General features: G+C 33.6%; 1 protein-coding gene across 1 annotated transcript in view; it reads left to right on the top strand.

Annotated features, from left to right (window-relative positions):
• LOC123535247 (uncharacterized) overlaps positions 1 to 16,431 on the top strand; it is a 54,517-nt gene extending 38,086 nt beyond the window's left edge. Inside the window, exons 5-9 of the mRNA XM_053533245.1 lie at positions 3,242 to 3,340; positions 6,027 to 6,102; positions 6,680 to 6,790; positions 10,078 to 10,168; positions 13,817 to 16,431. Coding sequence (XP_053389220.1) covers positions 3,242 to 3,340; positions 6,027 to 6,102; positions 6,680 to 6,790; positions 10,078 to 10,168; positions 13,817 to 13,998 — 559 coding nt within the window. The 3' untranslated portion in view covers positions 13,999 to 16,431. The remainder of the gene's footprint in view (positions 1 to 3,241; positions 3,341 to 6,026; positions 6,103 to 6,679; positions 6,791 to 10,077; positions 10,169 to 13,816) is intronic.
• The last annotated feature ends 2,843 nt before the right edge of the window (positions 16,432 to 19,274 follow it).

Here is a 19,274-nt window from a genome sequence, read left to right on the forward strand (position 1 = left end):
AAGTTATCGAAATTACTATACATTGTATTTTGATAAAGTTTAGACATGTATAAAGACAAAAAACACGCCATAAGTAAAATATTATTTAATTCATAATTTTGTAATATTGTAGGCCGATTTCATATAATCGTGAACCTTGTCCTTTGATCAGATTGATCTTCTTGGAGGTTAAGTTTGAATATTGGTTATCTGTGGTCTAGGTCACCTGGTCAAATAAAAGAGAAAAACTTGTGTATGCAGTAAGGCTGCATTTTTCATTTGATTTGAATGTAACTTGATAAGAATGTTTGTTTCCAAGAAATCACAGATTAGTTATTGTATGGGTCACGTTGTTTAAAAAACTAGGTCACCAGGTCAAATTAAAGAAATAGCTTGTTTACACTTCACTCTAGGGAAACATTTTTAGTTCAATCTTCATAAATCTTGGTCAGAATGTTTGTTATCATAAAGTCTTGCATAATTTTTAATCTGTATTACGTTAGACTAAGAACTAGGTCACTAGGTCAAATCAAAGGAAAGGCTTATTTAAACTCAGAAGCCGCTTTTTGCTCTAATTATCACGAAACTTTGTCATAATGGTTGTGTTTATGAAGTCTATGACGAATTTTAATCTGGGTCATGTGGGATTAAAAACTTTATCACTTGGTTAAATCAAAGCAAATGCTTGTTTACACTCAAGGGGCCGCATTTTTGGTCCAGTTTTTATAAAAATTGGTCAGGAAATTACCTGAATCAACTCTCTGCTATCCAAAGGGCTAAAAAATTAATTCTTCAAGAGACATATGACTTGTTTCATTTTGCGACATCTTTAAAAAATTTCATGACTTAAGCTAGCTATTATATATTGATTGGCATTATGTTCCATACCCAGTGTCTGAAAATAAGCTCACTTGGGACAGAGTCGTTAGGCGATCTATATATTCTCTTTGAAAGTAATTTTTAGTTGAAAAATTAATGTTATAGTTTTCCTGAAAATGATTGATCAGTTTTGATTTTAAGTTCTAAATTGCAGCTACAGATTTATGTAATGGGGTTTCAATTCTTGTGAGTGTCCCCAAACAGTTATTTAAATTATTCTTGTTTCCTGGGATTACTTGTTTTATAAGATCTACTTTCTTTTCATAGAAATCCTAATGTGCTTCAGTTGACTCACAGTAAGTTGATACAGAACTACTTCTTACTTCTGCTGTTCACTTTTAATATATTGCAAAAAGCATATAAAAGACTTACAGGTCTGTAATGCATTTTGTAGTTCTTGTATAGAATCAGAACATTCTTAATTCTAAGTAACTCAGTCAGGCTTATTGCAAAGACATTTTTTCAACAGTATCACTTTTAAAGTACCAAAAGTACCTGTATTACAATATGATGGCATCAAGTGATAAATGCTGATTTCTGATATGGATCTAAACCGGTTTCCAAAAGGTTTTGAAGAAATTTATTTAACTGTTTTAAGTTTGTAAAATTACAAGTCATATGGTGATTTTTTAGGTATTTTTCAAGTGTAATGTTCCAAGCTGTAGGTTATAATGTACTGGTGGCGACTGTGTATTTTTTCTAGAGGTCTTATTGTAGGGTCAGGTTAACTATTGCCTTTGCCACAGCGGAAGGCAAAAACACAATGGTTTGATTTAGGTCTGTAGGACATTTGCAGCACCAAAGAACGTATTTAGCCTCAAGATACTGTAAAGACTATTAACTGCGTACTACCTAAATACTGACAAGACATTAAGACAATTTTACTCGTTATGATTTTAGGATTCATGTGCAGCTGAGACATTGATTTTTTTTCAAAATCTTTGGTGCATCAGCTAATGATAGAGTGGCAAAAGACATACAAATGACCGTATATACATGTAGTTTCATATTTCCTTTGACATCAGTCTGTTATTATGTTCTCGCATAAAGTTAGATTGTTGTAGGAGGTTTTCTTGATAATTGTTTCAAGTCTCCTTAACGATTTTTGTTCAACTAACAAAATAACAAAATGATAATAAGTAAAAGAGATAATAACTGTTTCATTATATTGAGCAGATCAGAGTAATGGAAGGTGACTTTACAACCAACTCCCCTTTCCTTGTTTGACAATAAGTATAGACATAGTTTAGCCTGATCTTGCTTACTCAGAGTGTTTATGTTAATTGTGGTCAGTGACCTAAATCGCTCATGATAGAAAAACAGCATTTGACCAAAATGTTCATTAAATTCCTAATGGTCAGTGAGCTTGTCTTTGTATAGGTTGGCCGAAATGCTACACAAAATCTGCATAAAATATTAAAGAGAAAAACATGTATGTTAATGAAAATTAAACTTTGAGTAAGAAAGTCAGTACAGTATCTCAATTTCCTGAAGTGTTTTTATAAAGAATTTATACCATGCACTAAGAAATAAAATGTTCAGATGCTTGTAAAACAAAACAAAACAAAATCCCAGATTGTTTTCTCATTTTGAAACCTTTACATTTTAGCTTGACTTTTCGAAGAAAAAGTAGAGCTATTGCACTCGCCACAGCGTCGCCGTCGCCGTTGATTAAAATTTATGAAACTTTAAATAGTTATTAACTATGAAAATCGGCACCAGGAGAAACAATCCTCATAACTCTGATTTGAATTTTGACAGAATTATGCCCCTTTTTTACACTTAGATTTTTTTGTTAGGGCTTTTGATTAAGTCGAATATCTCTGCTTTTATCAAAGCTTTGGACCTGAGAATTAAAATTGTTATTGACTATAAAGTCTACACCAGGAGAAGCAATCCTCATAACTTTGACTTGTATTTTGCAAAGTTATGCCCCTTTTCAAATTAGAATTCTTTGGTTAAAGTTTTATAAATTTTTTACTGGCAAAGCTCTAAGTCAGAGTCAAGGACTGAGAAAAGTCGAGCGTACTGGCTTACGGACAGCTCTTGTTATGATTATGTAGCCATAGTCCATTTTCACAAATGCAATCGATCAAAAGTTTTGGAGGCTTTCATTTTGATACAAAAAGAGTCTCATTAAGTGTCATTTTTACATACAGTCATAAAAAAGTACTTACATATATATTATTTATTTTTTCTTAATTCAGTGCAGGTTGTTGAAGCTCAAAGAAAGCTAAAATTTGACTTCACAAAGCTTCATGTTCTTAATTGCTGCACAATAACAAAATTTGTAAATGGATTTTTATTATCAAAAAATCTCTTTCCTGTGACACAGTTGTGTGTTATGAAATAAACTGCGACAGAATTTGTCTTTGATTTGCAGGCATAAACAAACAAGTGAACGAGATCCTGTGCCTGCACCCAAAACTCGTGCTGAAGAAAATATATCGTATGCCCAGGACCTGAAACGAATGGGAGCAACGTACGTTTCTTGTTTAATAAGGTCTTAAGATTTCCCAAATGACTTTAAGCTGGTCTGCCTTATTGGGAAATTCTTGTAATGTTTTTCTTGCACAAAACAACACATGCTTATTGTCACATTATTGTATACCTTCAATTCTATGATATGATGTACACAAAAGCAACAGTGAAAATATTTTTTTAGCTATCCTGATATATTCTATGCTATACCACTACGGTAGATACATTGATCATTTTTTAACCGTTACACTGCTAAATTTTTATAATAAACTAGTCCATCTTTCAATTTGGACAACACCATTAACTGTTAAAAGGGGTGCATACCAAAGAGATGCTGACTGAATAGCGAACAGTGCGGATAATGACCAGAGAGCTCTCTTTCCTTTTCCTAGTTAAAATGAAAATATATTTATAGTAGTTGAAAATATACATAAGTGTTACACTACGGTAAGTTCTGAAGAAATCTTTCCATTTTAGGAAAAAGAAAGTTTTGAATCGAGTAGATATTATGTGTTTAAACTGTGCTGTGAAATATGCCTATGATAATATATGAATTATGTTCAGGTTTAACTGTAAATTCATCATTAACAGTTGAATAAATTACTCATATTTATTGAAATAAAAGCAAATATGTAATGAATAGAATTGTGTGAAAGATGTGTGTAGGGACAAGAACGGAATTGTCTCGCCATTAACAGTCTAAATACGAACAGGGTAAAAGAAAATTGCCTAAATTTGAAGAATAGTGAGAAATAACCTTATGCATTCCTTTAGGAAATGCCCTCTCTCTTTTGGTATATTTATGTTTCATTTTGCTACGAATGATAATGAATTTACAGTTCTCAATAAACTGATGCAGACTTTCATTTTAATTTTTGATTTTTTTTTCTAACAATAAGAAATACTCCACTCATTTAAGAGAAAATATAGGGTAGAAAACAATTAATAAATTATGTAACTCATTACTGCACCTAGCCCTTATCATGCTGGAGACGATTCATGCCTTTTCGACAAATATAGATCATGATCAGCCTGTACATCCGTGCAGTCTGATTAAGATATGCACAGTTTGACATTCAGTCTGTATCCTTTTGGTAAAAGGTCATTTTGAATTAGCCAGGTAAGGATTAAATTTACTCCAATCTACATTGCTTTGTTTAGTGTTATATTGTTTTTTTCATTTTCACAGCAAAAGGTGTGAGTAAATTTACATAGCTTTTTGTAAGATTTAGAAGCTAGTAATGCAATGTTAAAAATATGTTTTGTAACTCTTTTAAATTGAAAATATATAAAAGTCCTGTGGTTAATTGCACATACAATTATAATCAGGCTGTAGAATGCTATTGGATGATGAGTTGTGAATTTCTGTTGGCGTTTGAATTGTATAAACAATTAAACATAGGCAGTGCAGTCGTTCTGTACTTTTATTTATGTTAAATTTAAAAGCTAACACCAAGCGATCTGATATTGTACATGTGATTGACTTGTTTTGTAAATAAATCAGATTCACACTGAATTAAGTCTTTTAGGGGAGACACATTGTTTCTGCCTTCGCCGTCTATCTTGTCCGGCTTTCACAGGTCAAACTGCTGGCCGGAGTTCGACGAAACTTTACAGTAGTGATCCGACTAAGCCTAGTTATGCAATCGCCGACACGTTCCGCTTCGCTGCATAAAATGGCCACCAGAGCTAAAAATAGGAAAATTGTGTCCGGCTTTCACAGGTCAAACTGCTGGACATATTTTGACGAAACTTCACAGGAGTGAAAAGTACTATGCCTAGTTATGGATTTCGCTGACGAGTTCCGCTTCAAAAATGGCCACCAGAGCTAAAGTTAGAAAAATCTTGTCCGGCTTTCACATGTCAAACTACTGGCTTGATTTCGACGAAACTTCACAGAGTGACCAATACCAGCCCCAGTTGTGCATATCGCTAGCATGTCACGCTTCGTTAAACAAAATGGCCACCAGAGCTGTAATTAGAAAATTCTTTTCTGGCTTTTACAGCTCAAACATGTCCCTCTTCCATACTTCGAATACATAGGGGGAGACATATGTGTTTTTTTTGTGACAAAACACCTCCTAGTTTTGTCTTTTTTGTGACTACAAATAGGTCACATGTTTTTTTTTTATTTTATTTTTTTATCCAAATTGTTGTGTTTGTAGATCTGAAACAGCACCTTTAAATTAAAGATTATAAGATGTCGGTTACAATACTGTTAACAGTCTTGCTTTATTAAATGTCTAATGTTATATTCTTACAATTCAAGTCTCAACGTTGGTACACTTTTACAATTTGTCTTATTTTTTCCAATCTTTGTCTACTCAAACATGATATTGAAGCTTTTATGCATGTACTATGTAGTCATTAGATATGTTACCATAACGTTCTAAGGTTCAGCAGTTCCTTTTCACATGAGACATGAAGTTGGAGTTTTATATCTTAAAGATGGTAAACATAAGATGTCAGTTAAAATACTATTAACAGTCTTGCTTTATAGAATGGCTAATATTTTATTTTTACGATTCAAGTCTGAACTCTGGTACATGAAATAAAGCAGAATTTTATTTGATTGTTTGGATTTTGTTTTAAGAACAAGACCCCAACAACTAATTATGATTTCACTGTAGGTAATGAAAAAAAAGCTCGTGCTTCAAAAGTCCTTACAAGGAATATTTCTTTTTTAGTATATGTGTAGCAGCAAGTGAAAGACTGTGCGAAAATACAAAAGAGCTGGCAGTAGAAAAAGGCGAAATATTACAGGTCACTTAATTTTGTCATATATTCTAGAACAACATTTTTCCAGCTTTTCAACTGATTTCAGAAAAAAACTTACATTTTGGAAAATATTACGCAAGATTCATGATTTAAAACTATTCCAGCATAATTTATTCTCGTCTGTATTAAGGATTTGCACTGTAAAATTTTATATTCCACCTGACTACATGTATGTGATCTAACCAGTGTCCGCTCCTTAGCGGATAAGGTGTTTAGACAGTCACTGCTGTGGGATATATATGATGTAAATTTTTGATGAATGTTGGTTTTCTACCTAAGTGTCCATCTGCACCTGAAATAATGATTTGAGATGCACGTAAGGCCTTATTTCTACTTCTTCCTTTCAAACATAGTGTCTGTGTACCCAGCAAACACTTGTTATGTGTACATGGCTGACATTTCACAGCCATTAACTGCAAGTGTACAGGACAACCTAGTAAGTAAAAAAGTTTCTGTGTAAGTACACCAACTTGTATCAGTTTGAAAGGAGTACATGTATCTATAGAAATACCTAAACATATATGTTTGCTGTAGTAACAACGTTTATCTTTTGCTTCTTCAGGTATTAGACAAGTCTAGAAACTGGTGGAATTTGCAGAATTATCAGGGGGAGACTGGCTACGCACCTTACACAATATTGAAGGATTATCAACCTTGGGATGAGTTTTATTATGTAAGTTTACTTTCCATATCATTACCAATTCAATACTATTAGCCTTTTACCAACATTTATATCTTAAAAAGTAGTTCTAGCATAAATGACCTATTTTGTTATTAAGTTTTAGTTTTAGTTAAGAGAATATCATCTTGTTTTGTCAAAATGTGGAATTACGGTGTTAAATTGGATATTTTGTTTTTGACCAGAAATTCTAGTTGAAGAATATTTGTCAATCATTTTTATTAGTCAGATTTCATTTACTGTGTTTCTTCTTCATGCAAGTCAGAAAAATTTGCTTCAACTACAAATAAAAATCTGCACTTCATTTTTAAAAAAGAGATTTTTTGCTTAGTGCTAGATGATGATAACACTTTAATATTTTCAGTTCTGCACTTCAAGGGTTACAGCAAAACAGTTCTAATATATACACTTAGAACACTTCAGCTCTTATCCTCCAAATTAGCCCATTCCCTTTTATAATAAAGTATTTAACAAACATTGACTCAAGTTTTACAATTCTCCTGCCCTGAGATTATTAAGTTTTTTGACGTAAAAAGACCTTTTTGCTGACCAATATGTTTGCCACTTTAATGCCTATGGAAATTCTGTAATTGTGAATCTGGGGCCATATTTACCATGCACTTAGTAATCACACATTAAGTAGGACATTTAATCTTCATATGCGATGCATTGTGAACTAAATTTCCTTAATATATTCTAGAAAGATTACTTTTCAGTTTGAAAAGAAAGGAATAATTTTCGAAGTTTGTGTATTTAGAATTTCCAAATTTTATTTCGATGTATTTTTTTTTTTGTCAGTTGAACATTTCATCGTTTGTAATTCTTTCTATACTGCCACCATTGTAATTTGACATTATCATCTAAATATTACATCAATTTTACATTACAGCATAATTTTACATGACTCTTTGTCGTTATAAATTTACATCATGTCATTATAATTCTAACATTACATTTCATGTCATTACATTTTTAGATTACATTACATCATATTAAGCAAAAACAATTACAAATAAAAATTGCAGATGTGCAACTCAGCAATCTTTACCATACATGTGGTAAATTTAATTTCTACTCGGGTAAAGTAACAGGAAGAAATCTCACTTTTATATTTCTTCCCCTCCGTGCATTATTTCATCACAAGCTGGCAACTAAGTAGAACCACCCACATTCCGTAAGTCAGCCGGATGGCTTCCACACATGAAAAATTCAACGCCCCGAGTGAGGCTCGAACCCACATCGATGAGGGGCAAGTGATTTGTCAAAGACTTTAACCATTCAGCCAAGGAGCCCCCACCCCCACGCCCAGAGCTGAAAGAAATTTTAAAATAAGACACCTGTTGAAAAAAGATATGGCAGTTTGAAATTTAAGGAAAAGGCTGACCATGCAACAATACTGGTTAGTGTTAAAAGTTAAAAATATTACCTATTATTGTAGCAGATGCTTTTCTGATACATACACAAACATATATGAAAACTTACCTCCGCTTCAAAGCAACATTTTGACAAAGGAGGACATCTTGGAATTGAGAGCAGTGTGGTCAGGGACTAACATAATGAATACTGTAGTTCAATAGACAAAAAGCTTAAACATGCTATCTACCTTGCAATAACTGAATCATTATAATAGTTTATGACATTCTGCTTGTCGGACAGTTGATCATCCAAATTATATCAAAATTTGAGAAACTGTTGTTATTTCAGAACTTGCAGTTACATTGTGATTTTAAATGTAAGAAAATTACAGAATATCTTATAATAATTGAACTGGTGATAAAAAAATGGTAACAGATGCCAGTAGATAGTTAGTTTAAAGGACATAACAGGCTATGAAAGACAAAATATTATAGCATTTATTTATCATTTACTTCTCAGTTTTACTCAGATAATTTGTCTGTTGGAAATTACTGCAATGTACACCTACCATAAGATGGGGATATAGATTCTTAGTTTTCTATATGCCTAAACAATAGACTTACAACTGAGTATGTACAAGGCATATAGTCAGAAATGCCAAATCAATAAAGCTCAGTCTTTGATATTTGTTTTAGAGCCTTAAGTTAACTATAATTAAAGTGCAGCCGAATGAGGAATGTATTTTTTTCAACATTGAGCAATCTAATTTATGAATCTCACAGAGAGATCTTCCTTTAATCACTCTGAGAATAAACGCGAAAGAAATACTTTAGTCTCCCGACACACACATATCTAAAGTTTAATATCCTAAAAATGTGTTAGACCTAATCTGATTCAAAACTTTGATTAAAAACCTGACTTGAATAATCATTTACAGTTGTGGAAATGCATGATTCTGTCCACACCCTATAAAACTAAGTTATATAACAAATCTTTGATTTTTACCTTGCCATTGGTCAGTCAGAAGCAGCCATTTAAATGCTTGAGATTTTAGTCTTGTCTGCAAACTTAGTTTTATTGCCTTGGAATCAATCATATTTATGTTACTTATTGTATATATACTGCATGCAGTTTGTGTTGAAGTTTTGTTCCGAGTTTGTAAAGCATGTTTGGTAATTAATACTCTGCAATATTTGACAGAGGTTACAATATTTATCTGTGAAGAAGATTATATTGATACAAAATAGCTTGGCCTCAAGTGGTTCTTAATTTGAAAATGTTGGCTTGTTTGTTGCTTGATTACTGTAACCTGCATACATTTTTTTCATGGAAAATAATTGTTTTCTGTAATGATATACTGAAATATGCAAGGTTTGGTGTGCATGTACTGTATTGTCATGAAAAATTTGTATTATAGTTTATTTGGAATTGTTTAGTTTATATAAGCAATTTTCAAAACATTGACCTTTCAACAAGAATGATACCAGCAGCTTTCGTAAAATAAATGGTAATTTAAAAAGTATTTCAGAAAATATTTGTTTTGGTGTAAGATAGTCTAGCAGCCAGGTGCTGATGTACAGTTAGAAAAAAAAGCATATGATGTAAAAGTGTTACATTGTATTAAAAAGCAATCTTTTCTTGATAGAATTCAGTTTGGTTTAATCTTTGGCAAGTGTATTCAGAAAAAAATATTGAGTTTGTGAGTGAAAATGGTTAATTTACTTTGGTGCTGTTTGGGCAGAATGCCCCGAAAACTTAATTGTCTTGCCAAAAACAATACAACTAGGTATCGTTTACATTTTGTCCTAAGAGAAAGATGCAGTTTGAACACTTCCGAGATAAAGGTTGCTTAAAAACGAATAAGGAAAGTTTCTAACAAGACAGTGAATGTAAACGAAGTAGAATGTGTTTTGTTTGTTTTTCAGGGTGGTGGTGGACAACATGTGAGCGGATATTACAACAGTTATATGAACGGTGGCGCTCCACCGGCAGCAAATCGATCAGCAAGTCGCGGAGGTGACAAATCTTTTCGATACTTTTAATAGTGATATGTATAACTTTTAATTTTCAATTTTACTTTTGACATATTTTCCATGGTGACAAGTCTTACGAAAAACAAATCAAACGGCTGAAAGCGAAGCTATATGTTACGAAGCAGTTTATGTATTTTGACTTTAAAATTACTCTTTGTACACAATTAATCTGTTGTATAGTTTTACATCACGTTTTGCAACAATAACAATTTTCATTTGTGTGTAACAGACTTGATAACTTTATTGAACGCATGCATCATTTTATGTTTGTAATTAACTGCAGAATATAATTTGTGGAATTATACAGGGGTTATCAGTGCAGAGTATCTATGCCAAATACGAGTATTTAGATCATAATGGTTTCTCATAGAATTAATTTATAGCTAATAAATAAAATTTCCCAGACAGAGATAAGCAGACTTTATATGACAAAGATAGAGTGCAAATTTTAAATGTACCCCTATTTAATTTGTTTTGTCATGGAAGTAGGGAGGCCATCAGCATGTTTACGATTTATCAGTATTTATATGTTTCTGTTGGTACTTTAAAATTTTAGATCTATATTATACCTGCAAGTAAAGAATCGTTGTGTATTGATTTAAGTTAAAATCAATTACATTTGGGAATCATAAAGACCTGATTTTGAACATAGTCATATTGGTGCACTTTAATAATTGCAAAAAAATATTGAGTGGAAAAGCTTTCCTTTGAGACTTCATCAGAGAGCTGTAATATAAAATAGATATAAAATTTTCATAAGAAGAAAGAACAGTATTTCTTACGAAGTGATATTTTGTTAGGTGATGAAGATACTTGAATCACAATTTACTAAGTTTCTAGTTGTTTGATAAATTTATCAGTGTGATATTTTCATTCATCAGCCGGGAACCCTTATTTTGTTTAGTATATTTTGACTATATATACAAACATTTTATTTTACATTTTTACTTCTCACAAAAAATCATCATTCAGGAATATAGATATTGAGAAGAACAAATCAAAATGTTCACATTCCGTTGTTTGTTTTGTGTGATATATGGTAGAAAATAAGTTAAGAATCTGATTTAAATAGATATCCACTTCTTTTAGAAACAATATTAGGGTTGTTTATTGTTACAACGTCTTGCACAGATGTCTACATTTTTTTAATTATTGATAGTTGCCATGGAAGTATATTTTATTGTACATGTTAGAGTAATAATGGTTATAATGTTAAAATCTTAACAGCAAACATAAAATCACGTCACGCGGCACACAGGCGGAGGGCGCATTTCTACGACCATCGGCATACACGACAATAATCTTATAAGTACGATAATACCCTGGTCACAAGAACACTACTAGCTCCGTACGAGTAGGTTTTCAGTCGAATTTTGGCAAACTCGTCCGGCGTCCGCACGGACATCGTTCATTCGTACAACCGTCGCGCGGATTTTTTGAACTCGTAGAGAACTCGGGAACTCGGAGAAAATGTTTCACCGAACTCCCGAGTTCTTTACGAGCTCGTAAGGATTTTCGAAGTCGGGAGCAGCTCGGAAGAGCTCCGTATGGGAACCACACGGGCCCCGGAGGAGCTCGTACGGGCATTGCACGGATTTAGAAAACTGCAAGGCTTGCTTATGCTCGCAGGACAATCGTAGGGGACTCGCACGATCAATGTACGATGTCCGTATGATATTAAGGACACCGTACGGAGAACTTCTGATGTCCGCACGGGGCTCACAGGGCGTTACGATCAGCTGAGTATCTACCAAAGGACATTTTTCAGACGTCGCAAAACTAGTTTATTCTTGTCGCAGGGACACCGTACAGACACCGTACGAGCGCCGTAAGAGCCAACGGACATCGCACGAGGTACGGCCGGACTCCTTGCGAGTTCCGTACGACTTGTCTGCGATGTCCGTACGGATATCCTACGATTGTTAATGCACAATTTTCACAGGTCGCCGAACTGATTTATTCTTGTCACGAGCACCGTACGAGGTACGGCCGGGCTCCCTGCGAGCTCCACACGACTAGTCTGCGATGTTCGTACAAATGCCCTACGATTGCATCCTCTTAAGATCGTACAGGACCCGTAGGTACTGTGACCAGACGCTACCATTGTACAGAGATCGCAAGGATTCTAAAATTGATGGAGTGGCACGATTTTTTTAAAACCGTACGGACATCGTACGGTTTTGTGACCAAGGCATAAGCGGTGCTCGATAAGACTTGAAACAAACGCGAAAATGAGATCTGCGTACGTAATGAGTTAAGCAAGCAAATGTCACTTGTTTATGAGAGAAAGTATGCACAATATTAAGATATAATGACAAGACTTCTTTTGGAAAGAAAACAGTTTTATTTGAAGCGTACACAAACAGTAACAGATCAGTAAAACATTCTTATAAAATATTTTCACATGCATAGAAACGAGTTGCGTCACTGAATTAAAATAGTTATTCTGGTACACTAATCAAGAAAGATTGAAGTGTACTTTAGAAGGAATTTAGCACCAATATGCACGTGTTTATAACACTTTTGGCATAACTGACGAATGTCCTTCTAGAAAAACACATATCATGGTGACATTTACACAGGAGCAACGTGCCCGAGCTGTTGGAATTTTACAAAAAAAATCCAAATCGGTCACTTCAATGAATTGTACTTGTGTTGATTTTCGCCAAAAGAGCTCGGATGGTAGATAACCACCGATTGAAGGTTCTTGTAAACGGAAATACGGTTATAAATGGAAATAATTATCAAAGTAACAGCTACAAACAAATTTTATCAATTTTTTTTTTGGAAATTGCAAAACAAAAATTACCCACATGTCGTAAATGTGTCCCGGCTAGCTACATTCCGGTAGCTCGATCGCGTTGCTCTTGTGTCAATTTCACCATGATATGTGTTTTTCTAGTAGGACTTTCGTCAGTAATGCCAAAAGTGTAAACAAACACGTGCATGTTTGTGCACTTGCCTTACACGTGCAAAATATGCAATATTGGTCAAAACGCGGTTACTTTGGCCATGAGTCGACTAAAATTAAATTAATCATTAGCTGCAGTACCTATTCAAATGCCGGTATGTGTAATTTAATGTGAATACATGCATTATTTACAAAAAAGTAATACAATTTAAACTGACCGATTATGAATTTTGTTGAGTGTATACAGAATAGTTCTCGAATCTTCTCTCTCTCTCTGTATATGTCAACCGTAGAAGGAAATATTACTGAATTTCGAGAAATTGAATATCAGATAATATCCATAGTGCAAGAAAAATAATCCTTTCCGGAAGTATTTTGAATTATCACCCTTTTTCTCAATTTTTGTTCCTGACAATACTTTTACAATTATCAAAGGGAATGTGTAGGATTTTACATAATAAAAAATGAAAATGGGAGAAAGTACAGAGTGCATACACACTGTTGTAAACAAAGTTTAGTTTATTAGCATTTTCGCTTGATTTCCTGCTCATTTGTACTTGTCCTGTGCAACATTTATCATCATATAACACTATATCGTTTTCTGACAGACTTTATTAATGTTCCTTATAATTAGAATCTCCTGATAGTTTTAAATTTGATTTCGTCGTTAATCTTCAGGCGAGTTCTCTGCTACTGTACAGGCATATAATTTCATTTCAGACACAGAAGAAGAAAGAGGCTTTATTCGACAACATTTAGCAGAGAAATCTGAGTATGTACTTTTTAGTACTGATTATTTGTCACTGACATTATATTTATTTGTTAAGCTCCCTTCTATGCAAATTTTAATGTTTATTTTATATGTAAGAGTTATGAAACATAACACAAATGTTTTAAGATGATTTCCAGCGGGTACATATATCGTTCCTTTTACTTTGTCTGGCGAAAGTGAGACGTCTGTTGATTGTCAGATACTAGGATCAAGGATTACAGTTGCAAATATGGTGAACATCAGTCAATGATATTGATCAATCGATTAATTACTTCTTTCTGTTTGGCTTTCCGTAGACGCAAAGTCAACAAATGAACACTGATCCAACGCTTTTTGGAAGAGTGACGAAAAACATGTAAAACAACTTGGTCATCATACGCACTTCGATTGCAACACTTATTGTAAAGATTCTGTCTTAAAAAAGATCACCATGCGTTGATATTAAACGAAGATATGTCAAACTGCAATAAGTGTGTGTAAGCGACCGAAATTAACGAGTTTACCTCCAGTCATTGTTTATAACCAGAAATATAAAGATGCCATTTTGTCCTTCCGTAAGTCCATCCGTCTATCTGTCTATTCGTCCATTCCAAGGGTTTTATCTGAATAACTTCTGCTGGATTTCAAGGAATTTTGCCGAAACAATAAAACTTGTATTACTATGAAGTGACCTTGTTTATATTGTCAGGACATGAATACTAGTATACTTGATTCAAATTCATCAGTTTACAACCAGAGTTTCAATCTTCTAGCACGTCCAAAATTCAATGCTAGATCGAAAATCATTTTCGACTTCTGTTCAGAAAATTGAATAACAATCTTCTATCAAAGCTCGTTGTTAATTAATAGCAGATCTTGAAAATTTGAATTTCTACATTCCGACTGGCTAGAAATGCATTGCTAGATTTTCAAAACGCCGCGCAAGCTCAAATTAGATTTAAGACAAGATCGAAATTAAGCTACAATTGTATTTTTAAAGGACCATGTATGATAAGGCACAGTTTTAGCCCCCAAATTTTGAAGAAAATAAAATTAAAACTACATCTCAACGATATGAATTATTTGAAAGATAAAGGATTAATCTTGCATTTTATAAAGAAAAAATGCAACAGTTTTGCCTAAAAAGTCATGATACATGGTCTAGTTTCATGCCATCAACAGAGATTTTGTACATTTTTAGACATTTTCGTGCACTTTATCACCAAAATACGATACGAGCGCAGGGGAGAACAATTTTAATTTTTGGATATGTTTTGAGGATTGCAAAAACACGAAGAATGATACATGAGAGAAAATTGTTCTAAAGTGCGCTCGTAGTAAATTTTGAACAAATACGGTATTTTCGTCGGAAAATTCTACTCTAAAAATAGCCATGTAAAGGGACGAAACTCTTGATCTCCTTGAAGAGCTTGGCGTAAAGGTAAATAAAAACATGTTGTGACGTAATGCGGAAGTGATATCGGTTGCTTGAAAAATGGATTTTTGTCAAATTACAGGTAAATTAGACCTTTTGATAGTATTTGCATAGCATTTTAAGAAGTTCTCATTATCATTAACATATAACCATGGATTTATTTCAATGCTGTTAGCGTGTCATACAAAAATTACGTTATTATTACTTGATCAGTCGGCGAAAATCTTGACTTTGGTCAAACTCGTCAAAGATTTTTAGATTCTGTAAAATATTATACTAAATACGCGTTATATGAACCAGATCTAAATATCACGGTACTAACTTGGTTACACAATAGAGGAACTTGTGTAAGGCAGCTATTTAATCAGAATTGGCTATTCCAGAACATTCCCCATTGTGTTGTGGAAGGGAAGTGGCTATTCCTACGGTCCCGTAAGAATAGCCTCACAGGCTATTCATACGGCTCTCCCGTAAGAATAGTGAAATAGCCCGCAGATGGCTATTCCTACGGCTCTAAAGAAAGCTTTGTATGTCCATCTTGTATTGCATTGTACTGAATAAATTCAACTGGTATATTTTCGAACAAATTGTTTACTTTTCAGTTTCACATCCAGGGCGCCCCCTCCCAATAATTTGACCAATTAAGCTAATTCTCTTAACAATCTTTTGACAACGAGTCAATTTTAGCTGTGTCCTGCAGTTTTATAGTTGTTTTTGAGGTTTTAACAACCACTTTTAAAAAAAAACAAAAAAAAAAAACGTTGTTTAACAGTTTATGGAACTGGGTTTGTTATAGGTCGGCTGACTTTCAAAATGTACGCCGCCCTAGCTCCCCACTCTAAAAATGCTTCCTACGTGCCTGACAAGCGCCTGGATTCTTCCTCTAGTACCAGAAAGACTGGAAAATCATCAAATGACACATTTTCCTGTCAATGTTATGTTAAGCATTTTCACACACAATATGTAGCTGTCCGGCAATGAAAGCCTTAATGCATGAATATTTGATCACCACCCGAAAGAAAATGCACCTACCTTCCAATCAAAATTTAACAGTGACTTAATGATAATGAACATGTAATGGAGGCCAAATGCAAGTGGTATTAGAAAACTTATTTTTCCTTGAAAAGATAAAATTTTTATGCAGCTTCTTTAAGCCACGTCCTTTAAAAGTGCATGTACTTATTTCACATCTGCCAAATAAGTATCTATTGTGAAATTGGCGAATTCACCCAGATTTTCCCCTTTTCAATAAAAACATGAAAATGTACTCAGAATGTGAAACCCCTTATCTAATGCATTGTTTTTATAAGAAGACTTATAATATTTTCTACATGTTTCACAAGCACAGGCAGTAATTGTGGTCTAAACTGAAGTAAAACTCTTAAAAAGAAACTTTGAAAAATTAAACAAATTCCTTGAAAAACAGTACAAACTATGATCTGATGAATTGTCTTCCACCGCTATAAACCATTTATCTACCTGGTACTAACAACATACCGGTAATTATTGGTTTTTAACCGATATTTGCGCTAAGTTCAGTGATTTGAATATTACTTCCTTTTCTTTAAAACAATGTAAAATAGCACTTACATATCTTAAAGACGATTATCTCTAAGTGAACTGAAAAAATAAGGCAATTAATTTGGATGGCAAGATATGGGAACCACAAACTGTGGTTTGAAATGAAATGATAATAATTTAAAATTACCAAAGTGCTCCCTGTAATCTTTATGACTTTATGACGTGATTTTGCATGTCGATGACCATCTGGCAAAATCAACACCTGTATTAACCTAATTAATACTTAGCATAAGTATTTTTTTCTTGAAAATTGGCATGCACACGTAGAAATATATACTTAATAAAAGCTTAAAAGGATTTTAAAAAGTATTCAACACTTTAGATTTTATGTCTTGATTTTGACTTTTACTTGAGATTTCTTCGCATATAAATTCTGTCCAAATCAACACCCTCAAACGTTTTTCGTGACCGTAGGAATAGCCACTTCCTTGTGGAAGAGGGTGTGTGTGTGGGGGGGGGGGGGGGGGGGGGGGGGGGTAATTTACAGGGAGGTTTCTAGAGGGAAAGAGGGGGTGCATTTTGCTTGTGTAATGTGGAAGCAGTTCTAAAGAAGAGGGAGGGAGCATTTTACAAATAAATTAGAATTGGGGGTCTTTGGAAATTGGAATTATCCAGTAGGGGTATTGTCGGGGAAGTGGGTGGGGGGTATTTTGAGTTAACCGGGTTGTAGAAGGGTAGGAAAATATGTTTTCAAGAGGACGGGTTCTTTTTTCTAAAGAACTACTTCGGGGGTGGGGTGGGGGTATTTGAATTTCTGAAATGGTCCGTTTATTCAAGGTTTATCTTCGAGTCCCAGCAAAGATTGGTTTTGCACGTTCTTCGTAGACCTTGTTTTAATGTTGGAAGTGTCTAGCCGTCCAGTAACTGGATACCTAGCCTGCATTCTAGTTGTCTGGTCAGCTATAAAATACTCGGGGGATTTTCTAGTCGTCCGGTAATAGATTTCCTAATGAATAAGTAATAATACCTGTCATTTACTAAAGATATCAATACTTATCTTCAAAAAAAATAATGTGTGCATACATACTAAAGATTTAGTTTTAATTGTCTCGAATAAATCAATGCATTATTCATGTAATGCCGAAATCAATGATGGCAGTGTCGTCACTCATTATTAAAATCTGTTCATCTGGTGGCGGGAAAAATAATGCTTTGTGGGATCGGAATTTTTAAATTTTAACAACTTTTTTCACTGGATTTTCAAAAATAGAACAGTTTTTAAAATACTTACAGGTTTCATATTTAGTATATCAAAACTTTTAGAAAAACAGCAGTTAAGCATTCATAATTAACCCATTTTATTTCGAAATAAAAGTCAAAATTAATGAACTGCTTTCCATTCATCAATTTATTTTATAAATTGTGTTTTAAGAATTAAAGTTTAGGCCGTTAGAATAACATCACTTTTACAAAATAACATGGACTTTTGGCGATCAATGATGTGTAACCAGGCTATTAGATCAGCCAAATTCTTTCATAAAATTTTATGAAAGAATTTGGCTGATTTATCATTTACAAAATTAGAATATCAACGGATTTGTATACAAACACGCTCTCATTCGTTAATATCGACTTCTAGTCGATGAAAATACTTTGGTTTGTTTAAGAAATAATATATCTCATCCAGTGATTTGTTGTTGAATAAATCATTGTTTGGAGTAAAGTTGTGAAGGAATTATATCACGAGGGTACAGCCCGAGTGATATAATAATACGCGTCTTAACGACAAACAATGATTTATTCAAGAGCAAATCACTAAATGAGATATATATTATTTCGATTCTAACACGTTACCAAGGATTTTTACGTACATCCTTGATGACATTCATTAAGTATTTGCCCATTTTCAATCGGTTTCTTTTCCAGCGCGCTGCTAGCCGTTTGATGCCATGACTTAATAATTGTGACGTCAGAACAGTGATTTGTTGTATAATAATTCACTGTTTTCTGTTTTCTGCCTTCTGTGTTTAATAGGAAAATAAATCGGATCGTGCTCGAATTTCACACAATATTTTGTTTACACAGAAAATAACAGCTGAAACTATATATATATTATGTGTTGTAATCGCTTGTACAGTTTTTCGACAGGACATTATTAAGTAAACCATGTCATGTTAGAATATGGAAATGTCTAGATGTCTTGTAACCAATGCCTAGCCAGAGTTCTAGCTGTGAGGTAACCAGATGTATCTAGCACATCCTTAAGTACGTGTTTTCTTTTCATCATCTGGTTACGTCATGTGATTGATATTTTATGTTAGGAAAACAGCTTCTTATGAAATTGTAATTGTCATTGTTTAAAAGGGTTCCAGTTATGTTTTTGTTGTTGTTTTACTAATTTTGTCCAATGTAAGATTGAATGATACATTTTGTAATATAACGATTAAGAGTTAATTGTGTTCGAAGATTTG

This window comes from Mercenaria mercenaria, unplaced genomic scaffold (assembly GCF_021730395.1).
Source record: "Mercenaria mercenaria strain notata unplaced genomic scaffold, MADL_Memer_1 contig_2164, whole genome shotgun sequence".
NCBI lineage: Eukaryota > Metazoa > Mollusca > Bivalvia > Venerida > Veneridae > Mercenaria > Mercenaria mercenaria.